Source organism: Ursus arctos, unplaced genomic scaffold (assembly GCF_023065955.2).
Source record: "Ursus arctos isolate Adak ecotype North America unplaced genomic scaffold, UrsArc2.0 scaffold_19, whole genome shotgun sequence".
Classification (NCBI taxonomy): Eukaryota; Metazoa; Chordata; class Mammalia; order Carnivora; family Ursidae; genus Ursus; species Ursus arctos.
Genome location: NW_026622863.1, coordinates 40,767,905 through 40,793,427, shown reverse-complemented (window position 1 = coordinate 40,793,427; position 25,523 = coordinate 40,767,905). Strand labels below are relative to the sequence as shown.

The 25,523-nt window shown below is 51.0% G+C and overlaps 2 protein-coding genes across 5 annotated transcripts; one reads left to right on the top strand and one right to left on the bottom strand.

Annotated features, from left to right (window-relative positions):
• Window positions 1–467: 467 nt before the first annotated feature.
• LSR (lipolysis stimulated lipoprotein receptor) lies at window positions 468–14,628 on the bottom strand. 4 transcript variants are annotated; one of them, XM_026484444.4, is made up of 10 exons: window positions 14,217–14,627; window positions 12,657–13,001; window positions 7,161–7,280; window positions 5,283–5,339; window positions 4,619–4,765; window positions 2,027–2,188; window positions 1,815–1,874; window positions 1,584–1,715; window positions 698–1,326; window positions 468–604 (listed from the first exon to the last, which is right to left on the bottom strand). In XM_026484444.4, the coding sequence occupies exons 1-10, from the start codon at window positions 14,323–14,325 to the stop codon at window positions 569–571; spliced, it is 1,797 nt and encodes a 598-aa protein (XP_026340229.2). In that variant the 5' UTR covers window positions 14,326–14,627; the 3' UTR covers window positions 468–568. The 4 variants fall into 4 exon arrangements, with proteins under 4 accessions (XP_026340229.2, XP_044234833.1, XP_044234836.1 ...); XM_044378898.3 differs by having other exon boundaries at window positions 468–1,326; window positions 14,217–14,628; XM_044378901.3 differs by lacking the exon at window positions 5,283–5,339 and having other exon boundaries at window positions 14,217–14,626.
• Window positions 14,629–24,555: 9,927 nt separating this feature from the next.
• On the top strand, window positions 24,556–25,311 carry LOC113244826 (protein FAM187B-like). Its single transcript, XM_026484495.2, is given in 1 exon segment — window positions 24,556–25,311. A coding segment is annotated over 1 exon segment (756 nt).
• Window positions 25,312–25,523: the final 212 nt, after the last annotated feature.

Genomic DNA, 25,523 nt, shown 5'->3' with positions numbered 1-25,523 from the left:
CCGGCGGGCCGCCCGAGTGGAACACGGGCCCGGATAGAACGCCGGGGGACCCGGAGGAGGGGCTCTGGTCGCCGGGGACGAGGCAGGCTGCGGGATTTGGAAACAGTAAAGTAGGTCGGAGTTGGGGGGAGGTGAACGGGGTTGAAGGGGAGAGGAGCGCGCACGCGCGCTCCCGGCGGCCGGTCGGAGGTGCGCGAAGGCGGGGGGCCGGGGCGCATGCGCACGTCTGGGCGGGGCCGGGGCGCGCACGCAGGGCCGGGCGGAGTCAGCGTGGGGCACGTACTCTGGCCTGGGGAGGAAGGCAGAGCCGGTGCTTTCCTCCTGGCCCGGGATGCGAGTCCTGGGAGAAAGCTGGACACGCGGCCTTTTGCAGACTCGCAGGCACGCACACGCACACACAGACACAGCAGCTGCCCGGGCTACCCACCTCGCGCAGCAAAAGAAACACCTCCCTCTAGACACAGGCCTTGTGATCATAAGTTTTATTAGACTTAGGAGGGCAAGATCATCAGTTAAGTCCCTCAAATTAAAAAAAAAAAAGTACAAAAGGTACATACAAAACGTGAGATCAGACGATTAAACTTTCCCGACTCAGGGCCAAATTCTGCAAGGGAGAAAGAGAAAGGGTGAGAACTGGGGACGACAAGAGGAGAGGGTCCAGGAAGGGTCTTAAAGCCAGGAAGGATTGTTCACTCACCTTCTTAAGCCTCCGCTCCCGTGAGGCCTGGGAGTCCGTCTCAGAGTAAGGTGGAGGCGCTGGAGGGTAGTAGGCCGCCTCCTCATCTTCCTCCTTATAAGGTCGCCTCCTCTCAGCTGGCCCCTTTTTCCTCAAGGCCTCTTCCAGTAGCCGCCCATCATATTGGGGGTCCCCAGACCTGGAGCCATCCTCCCGAGGGTCCCGGGAGCGGTGGTGGCGGGACCTGGGGTCAGCATGAGGGCGTTCTCTAGATCTGAAGTCATCGTAGTGGGGATCCCGGGAGTGTGGAAATTCCCTTGGGTCATCTTGATCATAGAGGTCATCTCGGCTTCGGCTTCTTGGTGGTCCATAGGCTTGACCTCTCCTCCCCCTACTTGGGGGAGACCTCCTCCCGGATTCAGCAGAGCTCGGTCGGGTGAGGTCATCCAGAGCATCCACAGATCGGGCACGGGGCCGCCCGGCCCCCCAGCCACTCCCTGGCCGCTCTGTGGGGGCCTCTTGCTCCCACCCTCTGGGACTCCGAGGGGAATGGTGACCCCATTCCTCATCCCGGATTGGGGTAAGGGCAGGACCTCTGGAAGGCCGGGATCGCCAGTCGTCCTCATGGAGGGAGGTGACTTCACTCATGGCTGTAGGGAAGGGGGGTGTCACTGACTGCTGGGAGGTCCGGAACTCCAGGGCCCAGCAGAGTCACCCACTTGGCTCACACACTTTCTGGGAGGCCCTAGACTTCTCATCTTTTAAGTATTGACATGAAAGGTGTTGTATACTTCTCACTGTGGCCATGGTAGGGAAGGAGGTACTATGTCCAGGATTTGCAACAAGCATACCTGGGGCTTCTCCCTCCCCACTCAGGAACCCCTCAAACTGCAAGGCTCCCACTCACCCCGCTCTACACGGCCATTGGGGGCACCAGGTCGAGAAGGGTCAAAGTTGGCCAGCTCTTTCTCCATGTAGTATAGGACCCGCATGGAGTCATCCTGCTGGCTGGCCTGAATCCTGTAGCCGCTGCGGACTTCTAAGGACAGGAGATGGAGGTGATCAGTTTAGGAGAACAGATGCTGAACCAGCCCCTTCCCGTAAAGACGTGTTCAACCTTGTAACAATTGGTTCTCACCAGAGGTCACACTGCTGTCTGTGTCACGAAGCAGGGGTACCTGGGAGCTGTGGCCGCCAACTGAGGGAGATTTGTCTGTCAGTGGTCGCCCACCTGGGGCAAAGCCCTCCAGACCCAGCCTCCAATCCCCTTTCTTCCAGCCCCAGACCCCTTAGTGCCCAAAGGCCCAGCCTACCCCTGCCCCAGCTGCTCCCGGCTCCCCCAGGCCTCACCTGAGCTGTTCCTGTCGAACTCTCCAGGGTACCCGTTGTAGACAGGGCCCATGGGAATCATGGCTGGTGGGGGCGGGGTCTTGGCAGGGGAGAGATGAGCATAGGTGCTGGGGGCGTAGATGCTTGGGACGCCTGAGGTGGCTGCTTTGCCTGCAGCATACACTGGGGAGGACACAGTATGAGAAAGCAGCCAGGAGCCATGCTGCCCTTCGCTGCGTTAGAGGGTCTGGAGGGACATGTGCCTGGACCTTCTTCCCAACCCCTGAGCTGTGGGGCTTCCCATGGATTGGCTTCTGCAGAGTTCCAGAGACTCGGGCCCTCAGCTTCATTGAATCCACACCTCCTTTGTGTTTCCTCACACAGGTTTTGGGGCAGGGGAGTACACACTGGCAGCCCACGGCCCCCATCTGGCTAGCCAATATGTCTGTTTGTATGATGGTTTGCCTACATTTGACAAGGTTTTACCTAAAAATCCCAGCTCTCTAGCTGCCTCATCAGGAGATGTGGCCACCCTGGGCCTGAGTTCTTACAGAGCAATAGGAGGCAAAGATGCCCCTTTAGATAAAGCCCATGTGCTGGACCCTCTAGCCGGACTCAAGTATTGCCCTTTGGCAGCTGAGCCACCATTCCAGAAAATGCATCATGCGGGGGGGGGGGGGGGGTAGGAAATCCCATGCCCATTCCCCTCTCATGGTGCAGGGTTCTCCAGGCCCAGATGCAATGGAAATCATTCTGAGGCAAAAGCGTGGGAGCCTCAGAGTTCACTTGCCCCGGCCAAGCAGCCAAGTACCTCCTCAAAGTCCTTCTAGTGTTTCCAACCCCACGGCCACACCCACTCCCAGCCCGCCCCCGCCTGGAGCCGGGCTTGACAGCTCAAGGGCAAATCCTCCTTGCTGCCTTCCTCCCCAGGCAAGAGGCAGGGTTCAGGTGGCTGCTCTTGTGTCAAAGTCACTGGGTCCCACTGAGCAAGTTGCTTCCTCCCTGGGATTGTGAGAGGGAAACGGCAGGCTCAGGAAGCTCCCTCCTCTGATTCAGTTTGGAAGCCAAAAGCTCAGCAGCTCAGAGGCCCCTCTGTGGCTTGGGGGAGCTGTCATTTTCTAACTAGCTGTGGGAGTTGCTGGTCCCAGCCGCCTCAGCAGGGGCGTGGCCCCAGCAAAAGTAACAGGGCCTCTGGCAGGGAGTTAATGGGTCCTCTGTTTGAGGTATCAGAGTCTCGGGAGGGAAGGAGCATGGCCTTGGGACAGACACTGGCCATCCCGGCCCCAGCCTTCATCAGTGGGGTAACTGCAAATCAGTGGTGGCAGCCCCCTGGGGGTCCCTCCTCACCTGTGACTGGGACTAACCCCCACTGCCTGAGGCTGAAGCCCTTAACCGGAAAGGACAAGAGACACAATGGCCGGCATCCGCCTCCAGAGAGCAGTGGATTTTTCTCACGCCAGCCATACTCAGGGACCAGGTTGTCCACTGGTGAGTTCAGTGATCAGGAAATTAGCCAGTATGGATCGACCGGCAGCCCTGTGCTGGGTGCTTACACCACAGTCTTCCCTTAGCTCACAACACCTTGTGGGAACCTTATAAAGAAGGAAACTGTCTCAGAGAGCTTGTCTGAGGTCACACACTGGCTGTGGCACGGCTCCAATGTGCTTCCTGGCCCTCGGTCATTCCCAACAGCTAGTGGGTGAGGGGCATTTATGTAGGCTGGGCCCTGCACTAAGTGCGGGCCACGTAAGGGGAAGCTGCTCCTTAGGCTTCTGAGAAGGTAACACAACCAGCCAGGCCTCCAACCTCCACCTGCCTGAGCCTATGACGACCTCCTGCAATTTCATGGTGAAAGCCTCTTGGACTGAGCAGAGGTGTGGCCATCCCCAAGGAGGGGAAATGGGGATGGTGGCAAAAGGGAGGCCCGCCTTCTCCTTTGCTTCCCCCTTCTCTGTTTTGTTGCTCTTTCCCTCTTCATCTCTGGTCCCACTTCTACCCCCAGCCTCCCAGGTACCTACTCTGATGTGCTAGAGATGGTCCTTACACATAGTATCTGTGTAAACCCGAGTCCTCGTGTGGGTGTGGGTTTTTAAAATTGTATAAATTATATTAGTGCTGTAAACCTTCGTTTGGTTTCTTACCTTTTTCATTTCAGATTTTATTTTTAAAGGGAGCTTTATTGGGGTGCCTGGGTGGCTCAGGTCGGTGTCAGGTTTCCTGCTCAGCAGGGAGTCTGCTTCTCCCTCCCGCTCTGCCCACCCCCCACCCCCACTCGTGTTTTCTTTCTCAAATCAATAAAATCTTTGAAAAAGAAAAAAAAGGGGGGGAGCTGTACTTCCCAGTGAATGACGTTTTGTACTATTTGACATTTTTTTGTCATGTGCATAAATGATGCTTTCAAAACAAACAACTCAAAATAAGTGAAAGTTCAAAATGATGCAAAGCTGGAGTACATGTAAATGATCATCTAGAACAGAAGATCCCCCTTGGCCCACTGCTCACCTCACACCCTCCAGACCAGTGGCGCTGTCCTGGGAAGCCAGCACCTGGCTGCCTCCGGCCCCGGAACCCAGGAGGGAGGCCTGCAGGGGTGGGCACGTGAGGGGCACTTACGGGCCTCTGGGCAGCAGCACTTGTCCGGGCAGCAGGGGCACCTGACGTAACAGCAGCAGGTGTGGGGGCAGCACTGACACCAGCAGATCCCCAGGAGGAGGAAGACGAGGAAGACAGCCAAGCAGACCACGACCACAAACAGCCAGTCTGCAGAGAGAGAACTGGCCGTGAGCAGGAGGCCTGGGAGGGAAGAGGGACACAGGGACACAGGCACAGTGGGGCGATGCAGAATCAGGGGGAGGGTGAGGCGATTCGTGAAGCTTGCCAGGGAAGCTGCGACCCCTGCTGGATTCTCCAGCCAGATGCAGGGGCCACAGCAGCAGACGGACGCCCACCCTCTACCCAGGCCGGCCCTGAATTTAGGAACTTGCACTGGGCTCCTCCGGCAAGGCAGAAAACCAGAGGTGACCTGGCTGGAGCAAGAACGGGACGTAGCCGCAGAGGAGCGACAGAGAGCCAGCTGCCCAGAGCCCACCTTCTAGAAGAGCACCGCAGGCGCCAGTCAACAGGAGCCCCCTGCCTACACCCCAGGCCCCTCCTCAGCCAGCCCGCCCACCCCAAATCCCAGAGCCAGGTCACTAGAGGCCACGGAGGTGGAGTCAGGTGGGGTTAGTGGGGGTCCACAGCGAGCGGTGTTTAGGATGGGGGGGGCTCCACCCCGTACCTTCCATGGGCCCCGCCTGAAAACCAGGTAAGAGCTCTGCCACCCCCGAGGTCCTGCCTGGAGGGACAAAAGAGAGACAGATTATGCTGGCAAGGGCCAGCCCAGCCCGCCCCCACCCTGAAGCCACGCTCCAGGCTCTTCAGGGTGAAGGTATGTCCTGAAGCAGAGGGGTTGGTGGCCTAGGAGGGTCCTAGCACATGGCTCCTGCCCCTCCTGCCCCCGTGCCGCCGCCGGCCCAGACCATGTGAGTGCTGTTTTCCAGAAGGCTTCCACCCCATAATTCATCCACTCTCTCATGCCACGGGGAATTCTGTGGCCCCAAAGCGTTCCAGAATACATCCCGTGGGTTCTGAAGTTTCAGCCTCAAGTGTGGGCACCCCATCTTCTCCACATACATGGGTCCTATCACCCCAAAGGGTTCCATCTCCTGTGAGAGGGATAGTCCTGTTTCATCAGGCAGGGTAGGCACAGTGCCCTAGGGCCCATGAAAGTCATAGTATGGCCCTGAGTTCCAGCTCATTTCACACATACTGTCCCCTGTACAAATTCCACGGCCCAGCCAGTGCCTTCCCTTAAGTGCTGCCGGTTCTCTGCGCCCCACGAGCATCGTAGCACGGGGGCACCCACACGCCCCCGGCTCTCCCTCCACAAAGCTCCCGCCAGCAGAGCTCACACGCTCTGCACCACCTGCCCCAACGAGTAGGTTCTAGCATGCAAAGCGGGGGCTCGCTCCCAAAGCGTGGTCCTGCCTGTGAGGCCAGGACGGTCTCCAGAGTAACACCAAGTCTCATTTGCCTTTTTCGCGCTGCTTCTCCCACTGGTGTTCCAGAGGCTCCGAGAGGAGTGGTGACCTCATCGCTCTGATGATAGTGGACTGTGTGCTCACGGGCCTTGTGCTTTAAAAGTTTCCAGCTCTCAATCTGTGACGTTAAGCAACTATAAACATCACCCACAAAAACTTATACACAAACTCTTGGAGATCCTCAAGAGTTTTTTACAGTGTTACGCAGGTCCTGACGCTGCGTTCTGAGAAATGCTGATGTCGGCTGGGCGTTTGGCCCAAGGACACACGGAGCTCTCCAGGTCCCTGCTGCATGTGTTTCTGTCACCCACACGTGAGCTCTGTCGTGATCAGAACACCCTGGAGCACAGCCCCTGTCATGTGTGCTCGTTCACACAGGCGTTTCCTTGCATCATGCGTGTGATGATGGCAACGTACAGCCCCGCAGCGCCACACTTAGAGCACGCGCCTCCCAAGACTCCGTGTGTTGGCTGAGAACAGAGCGTCTGGCTAATGGCAGGGCCCTTCCGCACACAGCAGGGGGACCTCGCGGCCAGACCCCGGGGGGGGGGGGGGCTGCTAGTGGATACCCCACCCTGCCCTTGAGCATATGGCGGTGGCCTCACTGTGTCAGCCACACAACGCCATCCCTGCAGGGCAGAGGGTGAGGTTCCTGAGCTTTGGCAAGGGACCCGGGATGAGCTGCGGCCCTGGGGATGTGGCAGGGGGTGGGGGGCGGGTCCAGCCTCCCCTCAGTGAGACACACCATCTTCCCTCCGGACTCAGTGCCAATTAACTCTGAAAATTTGGATTTAAAAAAAAAAAGAGAGACGGGGAAGAGGTAGAGTCCCCAGTTCTCTCCACTCTCAGTTTGGCTCTGGCTTATTTGACATATTGGAGGGAGGAGTCCCTGCCTGGGGTGCAGGGCACAGAGAAGCCCCAGTGACTGGCGGTGCCACGAGAGGAGAGCGAAGCAGGCGACAGAGTCCAGAGAGTGAGCTGAAGGGCAGAGGGCAGACACACAGAAGTAGCTGAGGAAGGGGCCCTGATCCCTGTTCCTGAACCCTTCCCAGGCCCTCAGGGCCCAACCCACTCACCCAGGACGATGAGCTCTGCGTAGGCCTCGTTGTTCCCCTGGAGGTCCTGGGCTGAGACCACGGAGCAGTAATACACACCACTGTCCCCCCAGCCGGTCTGGTCAAAGGTCAGGTCAGCGTCTGCAACAGGAGAGGGGTGAGGACACCATGGGGGAGAGGACCGGAGCCTCCCCACGAGCACATCAGGAAGGAATGGGGCAAGAGAGCGGGACTGCAGAGGGACCAAGGGGACATTCAATCATTTGCAGCAAGGGTGTACTCCTGTTCAGGCTCTTGTAAACACTTAACACAGGGTATTTCAGCAAGTCTCTGAGGTGGGTCCTGTTACCTTTCCTGTCTTGTTGAGGAGAAGAGAGGTCTGGCAAGATTACAGAATCCGCCCTGTCACAGTGTCGTCAGTGGTGGAGCTGGATGGGCCGACTCTAGAGCCTGGGCTGCGGATTTCTAGCCATCCTCGTACCCCTCCTCCCAGGAAAGGTAACTCCCCCGACATGAAGCACCCCACGGCCTGGTGTAGCCCCAGGGGCCAGAGGCCTGGGTGGCGAGGCAGAGATAAACAGGCCACATTCCAAGAATCAGGTGGCTGCCCAGGCACCAGAAAGAGTGGCTGTGAGAGGGAGACAAGGGCCACCCCCGGTTCCTGAGTCGTCAGCCCCACATTCCAGGTCAGGCCCAGGGCTTGGGACGCTCAGGCGGGCAAGGAGCCCATCAATTAGGGCAGTAATGAAAGTCTTCCAGCACATCCGGTTTCCTCTCTGCTCCTTGAGCCCTAATTAGTTAAATCCCTTCGGCCATTCACTCACGTGGGACCAGGTGGGACCACGGGCGACTCGTGGAGGATGGCAGACCGGAAGGGGCCGAGGTGAGCACTTCCAGAGCTCCCCAGCCACTCTTGCTCCCTGGCTCCTGCTGACCTGCCCACCTCTTGGCCCCAGCACCCACTGCCCTTCTCCATGCCGGCTGAGGGTAGTAACTGTATGCGCCCCCGTCTGCACCACCCGGCACCCAGCAGGGCACCAGTCCATTGCTGAGGGAACGAAAGAACGGGAGTCTTCTTCCTTCTTCAAAGACCTCATATCTACAGAAAAGTGCTCCTGGGGTGCCTGGGTGGCTCAGTCAGTTAACCATCTGACTCTTACTTCGGCTCAGGTTGTGATCTCAGGGTCGTGAGATCGAGCCCCACATCAGGCTGCGTGCTCAGCAGGGAGTCTGCTGGAGATTCTCTCTCTCTCTCCCTCTGCCCCTTCCCCATGCTCATACTCCCTTTCTAAAAAAAAAAAAAAAAAAAAAAAAAAAAAAAAAAAAGAAGGAAAGAAAAAGAAAAATCCTCCAGCTGATGTCTTCCTACACCATTCCAAGTGTCTAACCCCAGTGTGTAAGGCCCTTGGCAAGATTGGCTACTGGTTACAACAGCCTCAACCCTGCTCTTCTCCTTCGCTCACCAGACTCCAGACACACTGGCCTCCAAGACACTGGGCCCATCGTGCCAGGGCTCGTGCTACTCCCTCTGGCTGGCCCTGGGCTCCCTGATGCGAACACGGCTGCTTCCATCCTGCAAGCATAACCTCCACCTGACTACTGAACTGTCAGCCAGCTTAGGGACTGACCCTCCATGACCCCACGCCCAGGAGAATGTGGGCTCCACGCAAGCAGGATCTGGCCTCTCTCGGCCACTGCCAAGTCCCCAGTGCTGGACACCGGGGCTTCGCCAGGACCTGGAAATGAACCCCCTCCCTCTTCATGCTCCCCTTTCTTAGATCATGTCGTCTATTCCAGCATTCTGGACACACGGCTATACTCAAATAGGCACCTGTGGGGCCCCTGGGTGGCTCAGTCGTTAAGCGTCTGCCTTCGGCTCAGGGCGTGATCCCAGGGTCCTGGGATCAAGCCCCATGTGGGGCTTCCTGCTCTGCTGGGAGCCTGCTTCTTCCTCTCTCACTCCCCCTGCTTGTGTTCCCTCTCTCGCTGGCTGTCTTTCTCTTTGTCAAATAAATAAATAAAATCTTAAAAAAAAAAAAAAAACAACCAAATAGGCACCTGATACACTCATTCAATATTCAACACATAATTACCGAATGCACCCTATGTTCCTGGCAGTATCTGAGGCACCTGGTATACTGGAGAACGACGGCTCCCGAAGCCTGATCTATGGAGCCTGGGGTTCCCCCCAGATGTTTTCAGGGCATCCTTGAGGTCAAAGTTATTATCATAATAATACTAAGATGTTATTCGCCTTTTTCACTGACATGCTCATGCGTGTGCCCTGAAGTCTTCCAGAGGCTACAGGGCATGTGCTGTCACAATAAATCGAATGCAGAGCAGCTCTGAGAATCCAGCTTCCTCTATTCAGGCCGACTTGAAGGAGATGTGCAAAAATATAAAGCTAAAGCAAGGCCATACTTTTCATTAAGGTTTTTTGCCGTGTTTTGGAAAACATGGCTATTTTTCATAAAAAGCATATTATTTATGTTAACCTATAATGAGTTTGTTACTATCATCTTGAATATTTTTCAAACTTCTCCCAGTTTGCTAGTTATAAAAATAAGGTTCTGGGAAGAATTTAAGAGTGAAAAAAGAAAAAAAGAGCATAGAGGCCCCCCAACCAACACGTTTGAGAAGCACTGCGACAGAGAGCAGACATAAATCCCAGCTCTTACGGAGCTCAGATCCTAACAGGGAAAGAGAGACAAATAAAAAATGTAAATAGATCACATATCAGAGAGTGATAAGGGGTATGGAGAAAACTGATCAGGGAAGGCAGACAGAAAGTACCAGAGTGGAGGTGGGAGTTGTATAAATTCAAGGGGTAACCAGGGGAAGCCCTTCATGTAAGGTGACCTTCTGAGGAGCCGCGAAGGGGTGGAGGACACGACCCCTCCGTGGTCACGCATCTACCCGCTGAGTATCGAGCTCTCTCCGTGCTGGGTCCCTATACACGTACTCTTCCATCAAATCCTCATACAACGCTGAACTACACGCTCCCCAATCTTCCTGATTCTCCGTTAACACCCCGTCGGCCCATCGATTTCCCACCTACATCCTTAATCAGACTCCAACCACATCTCTCCCCAGTCAGAGCTCAGGGGCAGGTCCCTGCGCAATGCTGAGGGCTTGGATGGGAACCCCAGCTACTGCAAAAGTTCCTAGGCCAGGAGTTGAAATCTGGGCTCCAGGGGGCCGGATCCCCGCCACAATGTATTTTGTTTGGCCTGCATAATGTTTTCAAAACCCACAAAAAATATGGCCTTCCAGCTTCTTTTGATCAATTCTAAGGCCTGGGCCCACCTCCTTCCTGCAAGGCACACCCTGTTCCTGGTCTGTGTCTGGTCCTGACATCACTTGGGCTGGGCATTGCCCTCATTGTTTCAGGTGCCAGGAGAAGATGTGGGTCTTCCGCTGAGAACAGAAGCCAGGTCTTGTCCATACCCCTGGGCCTCTGCTTCCTTATCCACGTAGAGCAGAGGCAGCCCTCATCTCAGGGGTCCCAGGAGCCCCAAGCAGCCTGACGAGGCAGAAAGAAGGCTCCTATCCCCGTGCTCTGTGTCACCCGGAGCAGGGATGAATGGAGGGGTAGCAGGAGCCACCCTGGGCGGACGGACCCCGAGGGTGCGCACCATTATAATTTGCCTAGGGACAACTTTCAGTTAAAACCTGGATAGCTGGTGACCCCAGGAGCACCAAAAGGAGGTCCACTTTTCTCCATCCTCAAAGCTGGAATGGAGGAAGCCCCCGCGGCTCCCGGGTTTCCTGAGAGGACGTACACACAATGGATATTTACAAATTACAGTCTGTATCACACACAAGAGCACGTCAAGGCAGCCTGCAACACCCAAGCCGCAGGGCCTCTGGAACACAAGGAGTCTACCCCCCAGGAGAGCCTGAGGGTCACTCTGGAACTCAGCAGAGGAGGCATGATTCCAGCCAGCCTTCAAGGGCACTCTCCGTTTTTTGGGGTGTCCCGACCGGGCTGCTGGGCCATCATGCCTGGTCCAGGCCCGAGAGGGCACGGAGTTATAGGGGAGGGGCCTGTCCAGGCCGAACCCCCAAGAAGCTCTCCCACCACCAGAACAGCAGGATGCTTCGAGCTGAGCTGCTCAGGAAAATTCAGGGCAAGTAGGTCCCAGCCCTCCCGCCAAACACGACTGAAAGGCTGGGTCCCTGGAAGCCTGCCTTTCATCCATGGTCTCTAGAAGGAGTGCGGGAGTGTGCTCCATGGCCTGCCTGGTCTCTTGGGGTCTGCAAAGGGACGCTCCCTTCCCCACTCTGTCCCCATGCCCAAGATTAAAACTCTAATCCCTGTCTGAGACAGTGAAAGGCTAAATGTATTAAGTGGTTTGAGTGTTCATCCCTTGCCCATTGCAGCCCATCGCCTTCCTCAAAATTCTTTAGGGTCTGGTCCTTTTAAAATCACATTTGCAAAAGATCTTACACCCCCGAGTCATTCTATACTGCACATGGTCCCAGTTGGCTTCCTTTGTAGCACTTAGTACTCCCTGAATTCTCTTACTCCTTATCTGCCTGTTTACGGCCTGCCTCACCCCACTAGAATGTCACCTTCTTGAGGGCAAGGACCTGGCTGTCTTGATCACCACTTACATCCCCAGCACCAACAGCGTCTGGCATTTGGGAGATGCTCGGTAAAAGCAACAGAATGAATGAACGACTCCTGCGAGTGTATAATGTGGCCATTGAGGACTCCACAGGGGAAAGTGTGCTTAAGGTGCCTGGCAAGTCATTAAAATCTCTCATCTAGCCTGTTTACTCAAGTGACCTCCTTGGCGAGCCCTTTGTTGACCACCCTGGGCAAGTAAAGGGGTTACAAGCTTGGAGACGAGACCCAAAGTGGCCGACTTAGAATCTCAGCTCTGCTCCCAGCTTTGTGACCCTGTGCAAGTCGCTTTACCTCTCTGGACCTCTCTAAAATGACAACAGAATCTACTCACACAATCACTGTGTGGTCTAAATGAGTTACTCCACATAAACCTGGATTAGAGCCTCGCACATAGAAGGCCCTTTCCAAGTTATTACATAAATGTTACTTATTGTTGCTGGCATTCGTATTATTATAGAACCCCTGCCTCTCTTCATTACCCAGTTTTATGCTCCAAGCACTTGATAGCCTATGTTGTGTTATGCTGTTCGTCTTCCACCAGCAGGGAAGGGATTTCATGAATGTGTTTACTGCTCTATTTCCAGCTTCAAATAGCACCTGCATATCTTAGGTGCTCAATAAATCTTTGTTATTAAATAAAGCATGGATGGATGGACGAATGAATGGATGGATGATGGAAGGAAGGAAGGAGGGAAGGAAGGAAGGAAGGAAGGAAGGAAGGAAGGAAGGAAGGAAGGAAGGAAGAAAGGATGGATCCCTCCCTCATGAACCTTTCGGGCACTGGTGCTCAAGAACTGCCAGGTGGGGACACCAGGTTGGGTACAAGGGAGCCCGCGCCACCACCCCAGCAAGCCCCGCCCCACCCTCTGCCCCGCCCAACATACTTCCTGTGATGGTGATCCTCCGGCCCTGGTAGTAGTCTCCCAGGGTCACAGCATTGCCCTGCTTGGTGGCCACGACCCTGACAGTGCGCATGCTGTCTTGGCACTCCACATAGGGGTTGTAGCCTGGGTTACCCGCTGCCAGCTGGGCATTGAGCTGGTTGTCAGCGCTGGTCGGGGAGAAGGCATCGGCGATGCGGTCCCGGCAGAAAGACTTGTACTTCCAGATCACAATGGGTGCTGTTGGGGTCGTGGTCAATTGGTAGGTGCAGGGCAGGGTCACGGGCTGGAATAGGATCACCACGTGGTAGGGGTCTGACACCGTCACTTGGATGGCGCTGGCAGGGGCTGAGGGCGAGAGGAGAGTTAGCAGGGCCTCTGTGAGCTCAGGGAAGTACTACAGTAGGAAAGAGCAACAGCACTTGTCACCCGCTTGACATTTACAAGTGTAATGGCTTTACAGAGTGCCTAGCACACATTGTTTCTTAATCCCTGGGACCAGAGAGGTAAGCTCTGATAATCGTGCCCATTTTCTAGACCCATGGGCTAAAGTGGCAAGTACAAGGTCATATGGCCAGATTTCTTGGAACACCCCGTCCACCCCTCTTCCCAGAGTGTGGCCTCTAAACCCAGCTCCCTCTTCCCTTAGCCATTCTCTCATGGAAAGGACCTCTCTCTGTGGCCTGTCCAGCAAAGCACAAATGACCACAAAGCCACCACGCTCAAGGCCCGACTGCAAAAACAACTAGGACAGGTTGCAAGTTTCACGGGGCTTTGTGGATGGGGGGGGGCGGTGGGTGCGGAATTTTGGAGTTGTTTCACCGAACTATTTAACCAGGGAGTAGGTAAAGCCCCCACATTGTCTCCATCAGCGTCCCACCTCACCCTACCCAAAGCCATCTCAAAGGAACACACCAAAAGTACTTGGGGAGAGATAAAGTCTCCTCCACCCTCCCCCACCCCGCCCACCCCAACACACACCAGATCCCGGTGAAAGCTTGCCAGCAGAAGATGATTTCACACCAAGTCCATACGTCCATCTTACCAGACCCTTAAGCAGATACTTCGGGACACGGGTGGGACTCGGGGCCGGAAAGTCCCTAGTCCTACACCCACCCGAGGCCTGGGCACGGTTTCCTGAACTCTCAGTCCAGGAAGCGTCTGATCCAGCCCTCGAGTGCCCACTCCCCGTTACGCCAAGATTTAGAAATCTTGGGGTGCGCCCAAGTCCCCATCCCGGCCTTTCCCAGTGATCGGGTGGTCCTTCACCCCTACACCACAAAGGGTCCCATTCTCCTTATCGCTCCAGGGTTCGCGGTCCGGGGAGTTTCACTTCCTGCTATCTCTGAACAAGGGCGGGGGAGCGCTCCCTGACTCCAATGGGCACTTCCCCTCACTCTGGCACCCAAGGGATTTCCCGAGACCCTGGGAATCAGGAGATCCTAGTCTCGGCTCTCCCCCTCCCCAGCTCTCCAGCCTGCTCGACGGTGAAGAACTCCATCCATCCCCCTTCTATAGTGCCCTCCCGCCGTTCCACCACACCAGAGGCCCCGCTCTCCGTACCTGTGCACAAGGTGCTGAGAAAAAGCCACACGAAGATGACCGCGCCCCAGCCCCGAAAGGCAGGGTACGGGCCCACCCCCCAGGACAGCCCGCGGGCCACAGGCGCCATCGCGGCCGTCTGGGCGCGTCCGGCCCGCGCGTCCCCTACTTGGTACCGTGAGGGTAGGGGGCGCGGCGCGCACCAAGGCTGAGAGGGGTGCGTGCTCCTCCCCTTCCCGCTTCCGTTCCTTGTCCCTATTCCAAGCCCACCCTGCCCTGTTCCAGGGCTTTAATGAGAGGAAACAACGTGGATGAGGAGGACGTTTCCAGCTTTCGCGGAGAAACTTGCCTGACCCACCGTGGCTCTGCGAGCCATTCCACCCCCCGCACGCTCTGGGGAATGGATCGGCCCAGGTACAGGGGTGAGAACAGAGGGCTGGGCCAGGGGGTGGGCGGCGGGGAGGAGCTCCTCCACCTCCCTCCCCGGAAGTGGGCCGACCCAGGTGCGCTCCGGCCCCGAGGGTCGGAACCAAGTGACCAGCCCGCCGGGAGGGCGCCTGCAGACTGGGGATCCTGTCCCGCCCTATCCTTCCCTGGGCGGAGCCGAGAAGAGTGTAACTCACGGGAACCGAGGCTCAACTGCGGTGATTCACCTGTTGAGGGGGGCGGGTCCCTCCCTGCACCTGTCCCCGCTCTGCCCACACCCCTCTCCCGGGCTGGCGATGGACCCGCCTAGGTACACCCTGCGGGGAGGGGCGAGTCTAAGGGAGCTTTGGGCGGGGAGAGTCTCCCGTCCAGGGGGACCGAGGCGCCAAGGGCGTCTTGTTAGATGACTTAAAAGACCGACTGAAGTTTCCGGAAAGGAAGCTCTACCCTTTTAGGGACGCCCGAGGGGCATCGGGCCCAGGAAAAGTTGGAATTCTCTTTCGGAAGTTTTCCCCGCCTCCCCCCTCCCTTCTCAAGTCGCGGTTCAGCCCCCGGGCATCCCTAGCCCTGGACACTCTGGGTCTTAAAGGGACCGGATGGAGGCGCGGAAGTCGGGGTAGGTTTCCGCTTCAGGATTGCCGGGGCCTGGGCCACCTGCGCCCTAGGGCTGGGCGTGTCGAGGCTCCGGAACGCGGGGCGTTCGGCGCGGCTCTTCTGCCCCCCGAAGGCGGCTAGGGGAAGCGCCTCCCGGGAAACCCTAGGCGCTTTCTCTGAGAGGCTCCCTGGAGGTCGCAAACGGGCCACTGGCTGGCCGGTGCAGTACCCAGGGTTGTTGTGTTCGACTGCATCCTGTTAAAATTCAAGTCGGATCGCGTACATCTGCTCAAAACCTTCCTGTAGCTCCACTTCCCAGAAGAAACCAAACTATAGTGGCCTGAGCCCTCTCTGTCCTCCCCTCCTTCCCCTCTCCCCCTGGCTCACTCAACTTCACCACACTGGCGCCCACCCCACCCCCGCCCCGGTCTGGAATGTCCCTCTCACGCTCCCACCTCAGGCCGGTTGCCCTTACTACTCCCTCTGCCCTCACACCCTTCCCGCTGATGGCCACATGACCTTCCACCTCCTTTAGGGCTTTAACTAGAGGTCACTTCTGATAAAATTTCAACCCTTTCATGTCCTTCCCTCACCTCTTTATTTTTTGTGTCTGTGTGGTAAAATATACATACCATAATACTTAATCATTTTAACCATTGTAAGTGTTCAATTCAGTGGCGCTAATTACATTCATAACGTTATAAACTCCAATATACACTCTGTATCAATTCAACAATAACTCCCCATTCCTACCTGCCCCCAGCCCTTGGTAACTTCTTTCCTACGTTCTTTATCAAATTGCCTATTCAGAGCACGTCATGTAAGTGGAAACATATAACATTTATTATGTCTGGCTGTAGAGAGCAAAATGGAGTCTCTCATGTCAAGCAGGAGCCTGTGTCAAGCAATGATGCGAGCAGGTAAGGTCCTGTAGCTAGGAGATATCCCTGGGACCAATGTCAGCTGACACCCCAGAACCCATAAGGAGCAGAACCAGAGGAGATCTGCAGAGACCCCAAACTGATTAAATCCCTTTAAAAAGGGAGAGATTTCGGTCAGTAAACTCTCAAGACTCTTCAGACCTGACCCCTCTATGTCTGACCACTTTAACAAGGCAAACGCCCCCGAAGGCTCTGCCAGATGGATCTCTGAACAGAACCGAGATCCTTCCCTGCTTGAACATCAGAAGAAGTCAGTGCCAGGAGCTGATCTGGGCCAGACGGAGGCCTTATCTCAGCTGTGCCCCAAAGAGCGACTTCGCGTTTGGTTCGTTCACTTCCTGCACCCTTCTGTTATCTTGTTGTCGTGTGGTTTGTCTTCTGTCCTGCTCTGTGTGCTGTGTAAGAAGCCAGGTTTAATCACATGGTGAATTGTCATTGAGTCTGGAATCCTGAACCTGCTTTATAATTGTGATTTAACTTTGCTTTATGATTGAGCAAAGCTAACGTTGTGGAAAGACACAACTCGTGTGTGTGCCTTCATAGTGCGCTCGGGACACTGGCTTATGCACTAAGTGTAATGTTTTCGAGGTTCATGCATGTTGTAGGATGAAAATTTCCTCCTGTTTTATGGCTGAATAGTATTTCATTGTATGTATGCCACATTTTGTGTATCTGTTTATCTATCATTAGACACTTGTGTTGTTTCCACCTTTTGGTTGTGGTTGTTGTTTTAAAGATTTTACTTATTTGAGAGAGAGTGCAAGAATGCACGTGCACATGAGAGAGAGCACAAGCCAGGGAGAGGGGCGGAGGGACAGGGAGAAGCAGGCTCCCCGCTGAGCAGGGAGCCCTACATGGGACTCAAGTTTATTAATTTTACCTCTCTCCAAATTGGATGATTTTTACTTCTTTTTCTTGTCTGATTGCTGTGCTAGGATTTCTAGTACAGTGTTGAATAGCAGCAGTGAAAGTAGGCATCCTTGTCTTGTTCCTGACGTTAGAGGGAAAGTATTCAGTCTTTCACCATTGAGTGTGATGTGAGCTGTGGTTTTTCCATGATACCCTTTATCGGGTTGAGAATTTTCTCTCTAGTCTTGGTTTTCAGAGAGTTTTTGTCAGTAAAGGATATTGGATTTTGTCAAATGCCTTTTCTCCATCAATTGAGATAATTATGTTTCTTTTCCTTTCATTCTTTTTCAAAATTTTTAAAAATTTAAAAAAAGATTTTGTTTATTTATTTGAGAGAGAGAGAGAGCGCATGAATGGGGGCAGGAGCGGGAGGGGCAGATGGAGCGGGAGAAGCAGACTCCCCTCCAAGCAGGGAGCCTGATATGGGGCTCGATCCCAGGCCCTGAGATCATGACCTCAACCGAAGGTTTAACTGACTGAGCCACTCAGGTGCCCCTCTTTTCCTTTCGTTCTATTAATGTGATGTATTACTTTGATTAGTTCTCTTATGTTGAACCACCCTTACATTCTTGGATAAAGTCCACTTGGTCATGGTGAGTAGTCTTTTAATATGCCGTTGGATTTGCATTGCTAATATTTTGTTGTTATTTTTGCATCTGTATTCATAAGGGACTTTGGTCTGTAATTTTCTTTTCTTGTGATGTCTTTATTTGGCTTTGGTATCAGGCTGGCTACATGGAATGAGTTAGGAAATGTTTCCCCCCTCGTCGATTTTTTGGAAGAATTTGAGAAGGGTTGATGTTAATTCTTCTTTAAATATTTGGTTAATCTGTGAAGTCACCTGTGCCAGGGCTTTTCTTTGCTGGGAGGTTTTTAATTACTGCTTCAGTCTCTTTACTTGTTATAGGTCTGGTGAGATTTTCTATTTCTTTTTGAGTTGGTTTAGGTAAATATATGTTTCAAGGCATATGTCCGTTTCTTCTAGGTTATCTAATTTCTTGGCATCTAGTTGTTCCTAGTATTCTCTTATAATCCTTTTTATTTCTGTAGGGTCAGTAGAAATGTCCCCACTTTCATTTCTGATTTTAATTATTTGTGTCTTTTATCTTTTATTCTTTGTCAGGCTAGCCAAAGGTTTATCAGTTTTGTTGATATTTAAAAAAAAACAACAACTTATGGTTTCAATGTTTTTCTCTTTTTCCCTATTCTCTATTTTATTTGTCTCTGGTCTACTCTTCATTATTTCCTTCCTTCTGCTAGTTGTGAGTTTAATTTGCTTTTTTCCCCCCTAGTTTCTTAAGGTAGAAAGTCGGGTTACTAATTTAAGATTTTTAAAAATATAGACATTAAAAGCTGTAAATTTCTCTCTGAGCAATGCTTTTGCTGCATCCCACAAGTTTTGGTATATTGCATTTTCATTTATCTCTAAGTATTTTCTAATTTTCCTTCTGATTTTTTGACTTATTATTTAAGAGTGTTTAATTTCCACAGTTATTCATTTTCTATTTTTCCTTCTGTTATTGATTTCTTAATCCCATTGTGATCAGAGAAGATGTTCATGTGATATCTGTTTTTTAAATCTGCTGAGACTAAGTTGGTGGCGTAACATATGGTATATCCTGAAAAATGTCTCATGTGCACTTATATTTTGTTGTTGGGTAGAGTGTTCTGTATATGTCTGTCAGGGCTAGTTGATTTACTGTGTTGTTTGAGTCTTTCATTTCCTTACTTTTTACCCGTTTGTTCTATCCATTATCAAAAGTGGAATACTGAAGTCTCCAACTATGATTGTAGAACTCCATTTCTCTGTCAATTCTATCCACACTTGCTTCATATTTTGAGGGTCTGTTATTAGGTGTATAAATATATTGGTTATAGCTTCTTGCTGTGTTGAAACTTTTATTAATAAATACTATCCTTCTTTGTCTCTTGAAACCTATTTCAATTTAAAGTCTATTTTGTCTGATATTAGCATAGCCATTCCAACTCTCTTTGGTTACTATTTGCATGGACTGTCCCTCTCTATCCTTTCACTTTCAACTTATTTGTGTCTTTGAATCTAAAGTGAGTCTCTTATAGACAACCTATAGTTGGATAATGTTTTCTTTATCTATTCTGCCAATCTCTGTCTTTTGATTTAAAGAAATTACTGATAAGGAAGGACTTATTTTTGCTTGTGCTGTTCATTTTCTGTACGCCTTATAGCTTTTTTTTGCCCCTTATTTACTCCATTACTGCCTTCTTTTGTGTTTAATGTTTTTATAATAAAATGTTTTGATTCCCTTCTCATTTCCTATTGTACATATTCTATGGCAATTTTCTTTGTGGTAACCCTGGGAATTACATTACATATAAAACCCCCTAAAGTTGTAATGCTTCAGTTTGAATTTATACCAGCTTAACTTCAGTATCATATAAGAACTCTACTCCTGTTCACCTCTATCACCTCCTTTCTAGTATTGGTGTCTCAAATTACATCCTTTTTTTTAAAAGATTTTATTTATTCATTTGACGCAGAGATAGAGACAGCCAGTGAAAGAGGGAACACAAGCAGGGGGAGTGGGAGAGGAAGAAGCAGGCTCCCAGCGGAAGAGCCCAACATGGGGCTCGATCCCAGGACTCCAGGATCACGCCCTGAGCCGAAGGCAGATGCTTAACGACTGAGCCACCCAGGCGCCCCTCAAATTACATCTTTATACACTTTTCCCAATAGCAAAGATTAATAATAATTTTTATGGATTTTCTTCTAAGTCATGTAGATAATTAAAAGTGGAATTTAATACAATAATACTAGTTTTATCATTGTCAGTGTATTTACCTCTGCTGGAGATCTTTATTTCTTCCTATGGCTTCTGGTTACTGTTCAGCATCCTTTCATTTCAATCAGGAGGGCCCCCTTCATCATTTCTTTCAGGGCAGGTCTAGTGGCAACAAACTCTCAGCTTTTGCTTATCTGGGCATGTTTTGATTTCCTCCTTATGGTTCAAGGACACTTTTGCTAGTTATAGAATTCCTGGTTGAATTTTTTTTTTCTTTCAGCACTTGGAAAATTTCAACCTGTTGCCTTCTGGCCTCCAGGGTTTCTGGTGAGGAATCAGCTGAAACTCTTACCGGGGACCCCTTTATGTGACAAGTTGCTTCTCTCCCTGCTTTCAAGTTTGTCTCTTTCCTTTTGGCTTTTACCACTTTGATTACAATACGTCTTGGTGTGGATCTTTTGGGGTTAATTCTATTGAAGTTCAGTGAGCTTCTGTGATTTGTAGATTCGTGTCTTCCATAAAATTTGGGAGGTCTCTGGCTGATATTTGTTCAAATGTAATTTTGTAACAGCTTTCTCGTTCTCTTCTTCTGGGATTCTAACAATACGTACGTTGGCCTGCGTGATCGTGTTCCGCGGGTCCCTTAGATTCTCTTCACTCTCCTTCAATCTTTTTTTTTCTTCTGTTCCTCAGACTCAATACTTTCAGTTATCCTATCTTCAGGTTCACTGATTGTGTCTTCTGCCTCCTCACCTCTGTTCTGAACCCCTTGAATGAGTTTTTCATCTCAGTAATTGTATTTTTCAGCCCCAGAATCTCTTTTTGGTTCTTTTTTATGTTTTTCTATGTCTGTCTTGATATTTTCACTCTGTTCATACGTTATTTTCCTGCGTCTTCTCAAGCTCCTTGAGCATTTGAAGACTTTGTTTAAGTTTTTGTCTAGTGTGTCTACCACCTGGGCTTCCTTGGGGATATTTTTTCCTTTGAATGGGCCATACTTTTCTGTTTCTTTGTATCTTGTCTTTTTTTGTTGCTGTTGTTGAAAACAGACATTTGAATCTTATAGCTGTTGTACTCTGGAAATCGTATCCCCTCCCCCAGGGCTTGCTAGCAATTGTTGTTGTTCTTGTAGGGTGTCTCTATGCTGGGGATCAGCCTGAGGTGAAAGCTTAGGGTCATCTCAGATCTCTTGTGAGTTTGTATTTTTCCTTGGGTTTATGCAATGACTTTCTAAGTTCTCCTACATTATGTATGTGTTGTTGCTTACAAATGTCCTAATCCCTAAATGTCTGGCTTCCAAAAGGGGGAAAAGGGGAGATAACCCAGAGGCTGTCCCGTTAAATCTCCTGGAAGCTGCTTCAGCCAGTGAGAGTCAAAACAATGGTGGTCTGCTTCTGTGTCTGCTATTTTGTGATCAGAAGTAGTATTCTGCAACCAGAATATAGGACCCTGATATTTAGAGGACAAGGTCCTTCTTGTGCATTCCCCAATAACAATACTGGCTGAGCACTTTATTTTAAAAAACTCATCAGGGGTGCCTGGGTGGCACAGCGGTTAAAGCATCTGCCTTCGGCTCAGGGCGTGATCCCGGCGTTCCGGGATCGAGCCCCACATCAGGCTCCTCCTCTATGAGCCTGCTTCTTCCTCTCCCACTCCCCCTGCTTGTGTTCCCTCTCTCGCTGGCTGTCTCTATCTCTGTCAAATAAATAAATAAAATCTTTAAAAAAAAATAAATAAAATAAATAAAAAATAAATAAAAAACTCATCAAATCTTCAAAGTGCCCTTTGTAGCCAGTACCATTAAAATCCCTATTTTGAAAATGAGGAAACATAAATGAGTGAAACCATATGAAAACTGTCTTTCTCTGCTTGACTTTTTTCGCTTAGCATCATCTCCTCCAGTCCCGTCCATGTTGCAGCAAATGTTGAGAAATCGTTCTTTTTGATGGCTGAGTAATATTCCATTGTATATATGGACCACATCTTCTTAATCCAGTCATCTGTTGAAGGGCATCTCAGCTCCTTCCACGATTTAGCTATTGTGGACAATGCTGCTATGAACATTGGGGTGCATATGGCCCTTCTCTTCACTACATCTGTATCTTTGGGGTAAATACCCAGTGGTGCAATTGCTGGATCATAGGGTAGCTCTATTTTTAACTTTTTGAGGCATCTCCACACTGAACCATGAGAGACTATGGACTCTGGGAAACAAACTGAGGGCTTCGGGGAGGGGGAGGGGGATGGGATAGGCTGGTGATGGGTATTAAGGAGGGCACGTATTGCATGGTGCACTGGGTGTTATACGCAATTAATGAATCATGGAACTTCACATCAAAAACTAGGGATGTACTGTATGGTGACTAACATAATAAAAAATATTATTAAAAAAATTTTTTTTAAAAGAAAATTAAAAAAAAATGAGGAAACAGGTTCCCAAAGAGAAAGCCATTTGATCAGCCTTCCATTGCAGGAAGAGACTTCATTGCAGTTCTTTAAATGTGTGAGAAAGAGAAAAGGCAGCCTCTCATAGCTGGGAACTGACCTGACACTAATAACAGTGTTGGTGTTACTAGAAGCTGGCCTAGAACTCACAGATAGATCATGTTATGCTGTTGAACATCAACAATTCCACCGAACGCCAACATCACGCAAAGGCTCTCTGTGACTATGGTGACCCAAGACAAAACGAGATCAATCTATAATCATGTCTGAAACGACAAGACAGGAACACTGTCCAAGCCACAAAATACCAAACATTCTCCTCTCCCAGGTCATATGAATGACTACTGCTTTAGCTTCACTGCATTCTTCTCAGCTTCTAGATAATATAGAATTACTCTCACCAAATAAGCATTCTCTTCTACATCTCTCCTGATTTTGTTTGCCTTCGATGACTTGTGTAGTCAGAGAAGGTTCTACTTCCCCAGTCCTGGAGACACATTCTGATTGTTAAGCCAATCATGGAAATTCTATTTTCTCTCAGGGATTGGTTTGGGTCTGCTCATGGGACCCAATCTTGGCCAATGAGACCTTAGGAGATCTGTTGGGGTGATTTTGGAAATGATTTCAACTCTATGATATAAAAGAACACTCCTTGTAGTAAACATCAACTGCGGTAATCATTACTGATTTCCTTTTGCCAAATGTTTCCTGGGCATAGTAGAATTCCATTTCTTTTGTTGGGCCTGGTGGATTGGTGGCCTCATGTAACTGTTTCTGCCAGTGGTTTGTGAGCAAGTGACAGGTGTCATTTAAGACCAGAGCATTTAATTATAGACATGAAATCCTACAGAGCTGTCTTTCTTCCTCCTCTGGCATGAAACTAGAAATGTTTGAGGTGGCTTTGCTCCAATATCCTGGGCCCCTGACTGATTATAATGCCAACCCACAATGGACTTGAGTGAGAAGTAAACCTTTGTTTTGTAAGTCATTGAGATTTGGAGTAGTTTACTATAGAAGCAAATAGACTATCTTGAGTGATACAGAAATCAATATCAGGAGTGAGGTGCTGCTGTAACCAAAAATAAAAATGCATGACATTGGCTTTGACACAGAGCAAAGGAAACAAGAAAATTTATTTGAAAGCAGCAGGATGGAGACTGTTGCCTGAGATACTTTTAAACACAAATAATATACTTCATGAACTTGCAGCTTTAGGGGAAGGAGTTGGAATACAGAAGAGTAGGAATGAAAATTCACTAAAGTTGGCCAAAAATTGGGAAGGCTTTTGAGAGACAAAATCCAATTAGTATGCAGATTCTGCCAAGGATAAAATCAAGGGTACATCCCTAATTAAATCATTATTAACCATTGTTAAAATCTCTGGATGAATTAAGATATTCCCAGAAAATCCTTAAGATACTCCCAGGTAGGCAGAAGGGCTCAGTGAAAGAGAGATGAAGAATATGGCTCTCCCCAGATGCCCGATATGGTGCCTCTGCAATGATGGGGGGAGAGAGAGAGAGAGAGAGAGAGAGAGGGAGGGAGATACAGGGAGGGAGAGGGAGGAAGAGAGATAGGGAACATCTTGAGCAGAACTGTGGATGTGGGTTTTTTGCAATGGAGTTGGCTGGAGGATTATAAGAATCCTTAGGTCCCAAACTTGGAAGACAGGGAGAAGGCCAAGAACACTGCTCATGTGGGAAGGAGGGCACATCTTTCAATGCCACCTCAGATGTAGCCAAGCTTAATAATGGAAAAAGAGAGGGGTGCCTGGATGGCACAGCGGTTAAGCGTCTGCCTTCGGCTCAGGGCGTGATCCCGGTGTTATGGGATCGAGCCCCGCATCAGGCTCCTCCGCTATGAGCCTGCTTCTTCCTCTCCCACTCCCCCTGCTTGTGTTCCCTCTCTCACTGGCTGTCTCTATCTGTGTTAAATAAATAAATAAATAAAATCTTTAAAAAAAAATAATGGAAAAAGAGAGATTTCTCTGGAGAGTGAAGACATGAACCACGGGGAACAAAGATTTAGAAAGCACCCCCACCCCACCTCAATGAGCTGATCTGGTGCTATGTTAATTAAGCAGTCCTCCCCCATTACAGGACAGGAGGACCTTGTAGTATTTCCTCAGTGGATTTTTAGAAATGGTACAGACCAGTGATTTCTGTGTCCTCCAGAAAGTGCAGCAGGACCAGGTTTCATTCCATTCAGAGCTGATGCCTGAGTTCTGTGGGTGACTTCATAATGCCCAGGATGGTTCCCAGCATCCTTTTGTAGTCTCAGGCTACCATGTTGGCCCCCCTATGGCTGATGAGCCTTTCTCTCCCCACCCTGTGGGCCCAGATATTAATCAGGTGTGCCTATAAGAGCCTCTGCCAGCAGGCCCTAGTCTCGGGCAATGATGTTGTCCTGCAGTGTGACTATCCCAAGGCACTCTGGTACTTCTCTTCCATTCTGGGGGAAGATCCCTTTCTGCTCTCCTCAATGCCTAACGTAAAGAAACTGCCTGGGGGCAGCCTTCAACTGACCAACCCTCAGCCCTCCCAGACAGGCCTCTATCACTGCCAGGACAGTGACAGTGCCCTTGTGGTAGAGTATGAGATTGATTTCCAAGATGTCAGCACCCTGCATATTACACACAAAGGCCTGGGCCAAAAGCCCCTGCAGAATGAGACCCTGAGTCTTGGTGGCCGTGTGCTCATCTTCACCCAGTGGGAGCCCTGGCAGGACTGTAACCGCTGCAGGGAGCCGGGGGAGCGGAAACGCCTGGGCTACTGCTACATTGAAGAGCCCCTGGAAAAACCCATGCCCTGTTGGCTCTATCTGAGAGTGGAGAAGGCGCGCTACAGCCGCATGCGGCCTGAGCTGCAGGTGGAAGCCTGTCTTGTACCCTGCGACCACGTCAAAGAAACCAACCAGCCATACTTCATCTTTGACATTTATCAGTTGGGCAGGTTGACCAGCAACATGTGGCTCACCTGCCCCTTGGCCTCCATCTACAGGTAAATGGACCAGGGCATCCGCCCTGCCTTTGACTCTCGCTAGGCTTTGTTTCCTATGCCCACCTGGGGAAGGAGTTTGCCTTCCAACGGAAACACAGGCTCTATCTCCCAGCCCATAAGCCATCATGGTCAGTCTGTCTAGGAAGGGTTCTCTTCCCTGGCTTGTTCAGATGTTCATTCAGTAGGAACTGTTTATGCCCTGGGCAGGTGATGCTGGGGACACAGTGGTGACCAAAAAGGTTTAGCCCCTGCTCT

Bases quoted from the DNA above. Each gene is read 5' to 3' on its own strand.
- LSR (XM_044378898.3), bottom strand. From the start codon at position 14,325: ATGGCGCCTGTGGCCCGCGGGCTGTCCTGGGGGGTGGGCCCGTACCCT. The intron at 4,766-5,282 runs GTACGGGGTGGA...CTCTCTCTGCAG, and splicing joins TCAGGCGGGGCCCATGGAAG to ACTGGCTGTTTGTGGTCGTG. The intron at 1,716-1,814 runs GTGAGAACCAAT...TCCTGTCCTTAG, and splicing joins AGACAGCAGTGTGACCTCTG to AAGTCCGCAGCGGCTACAGG.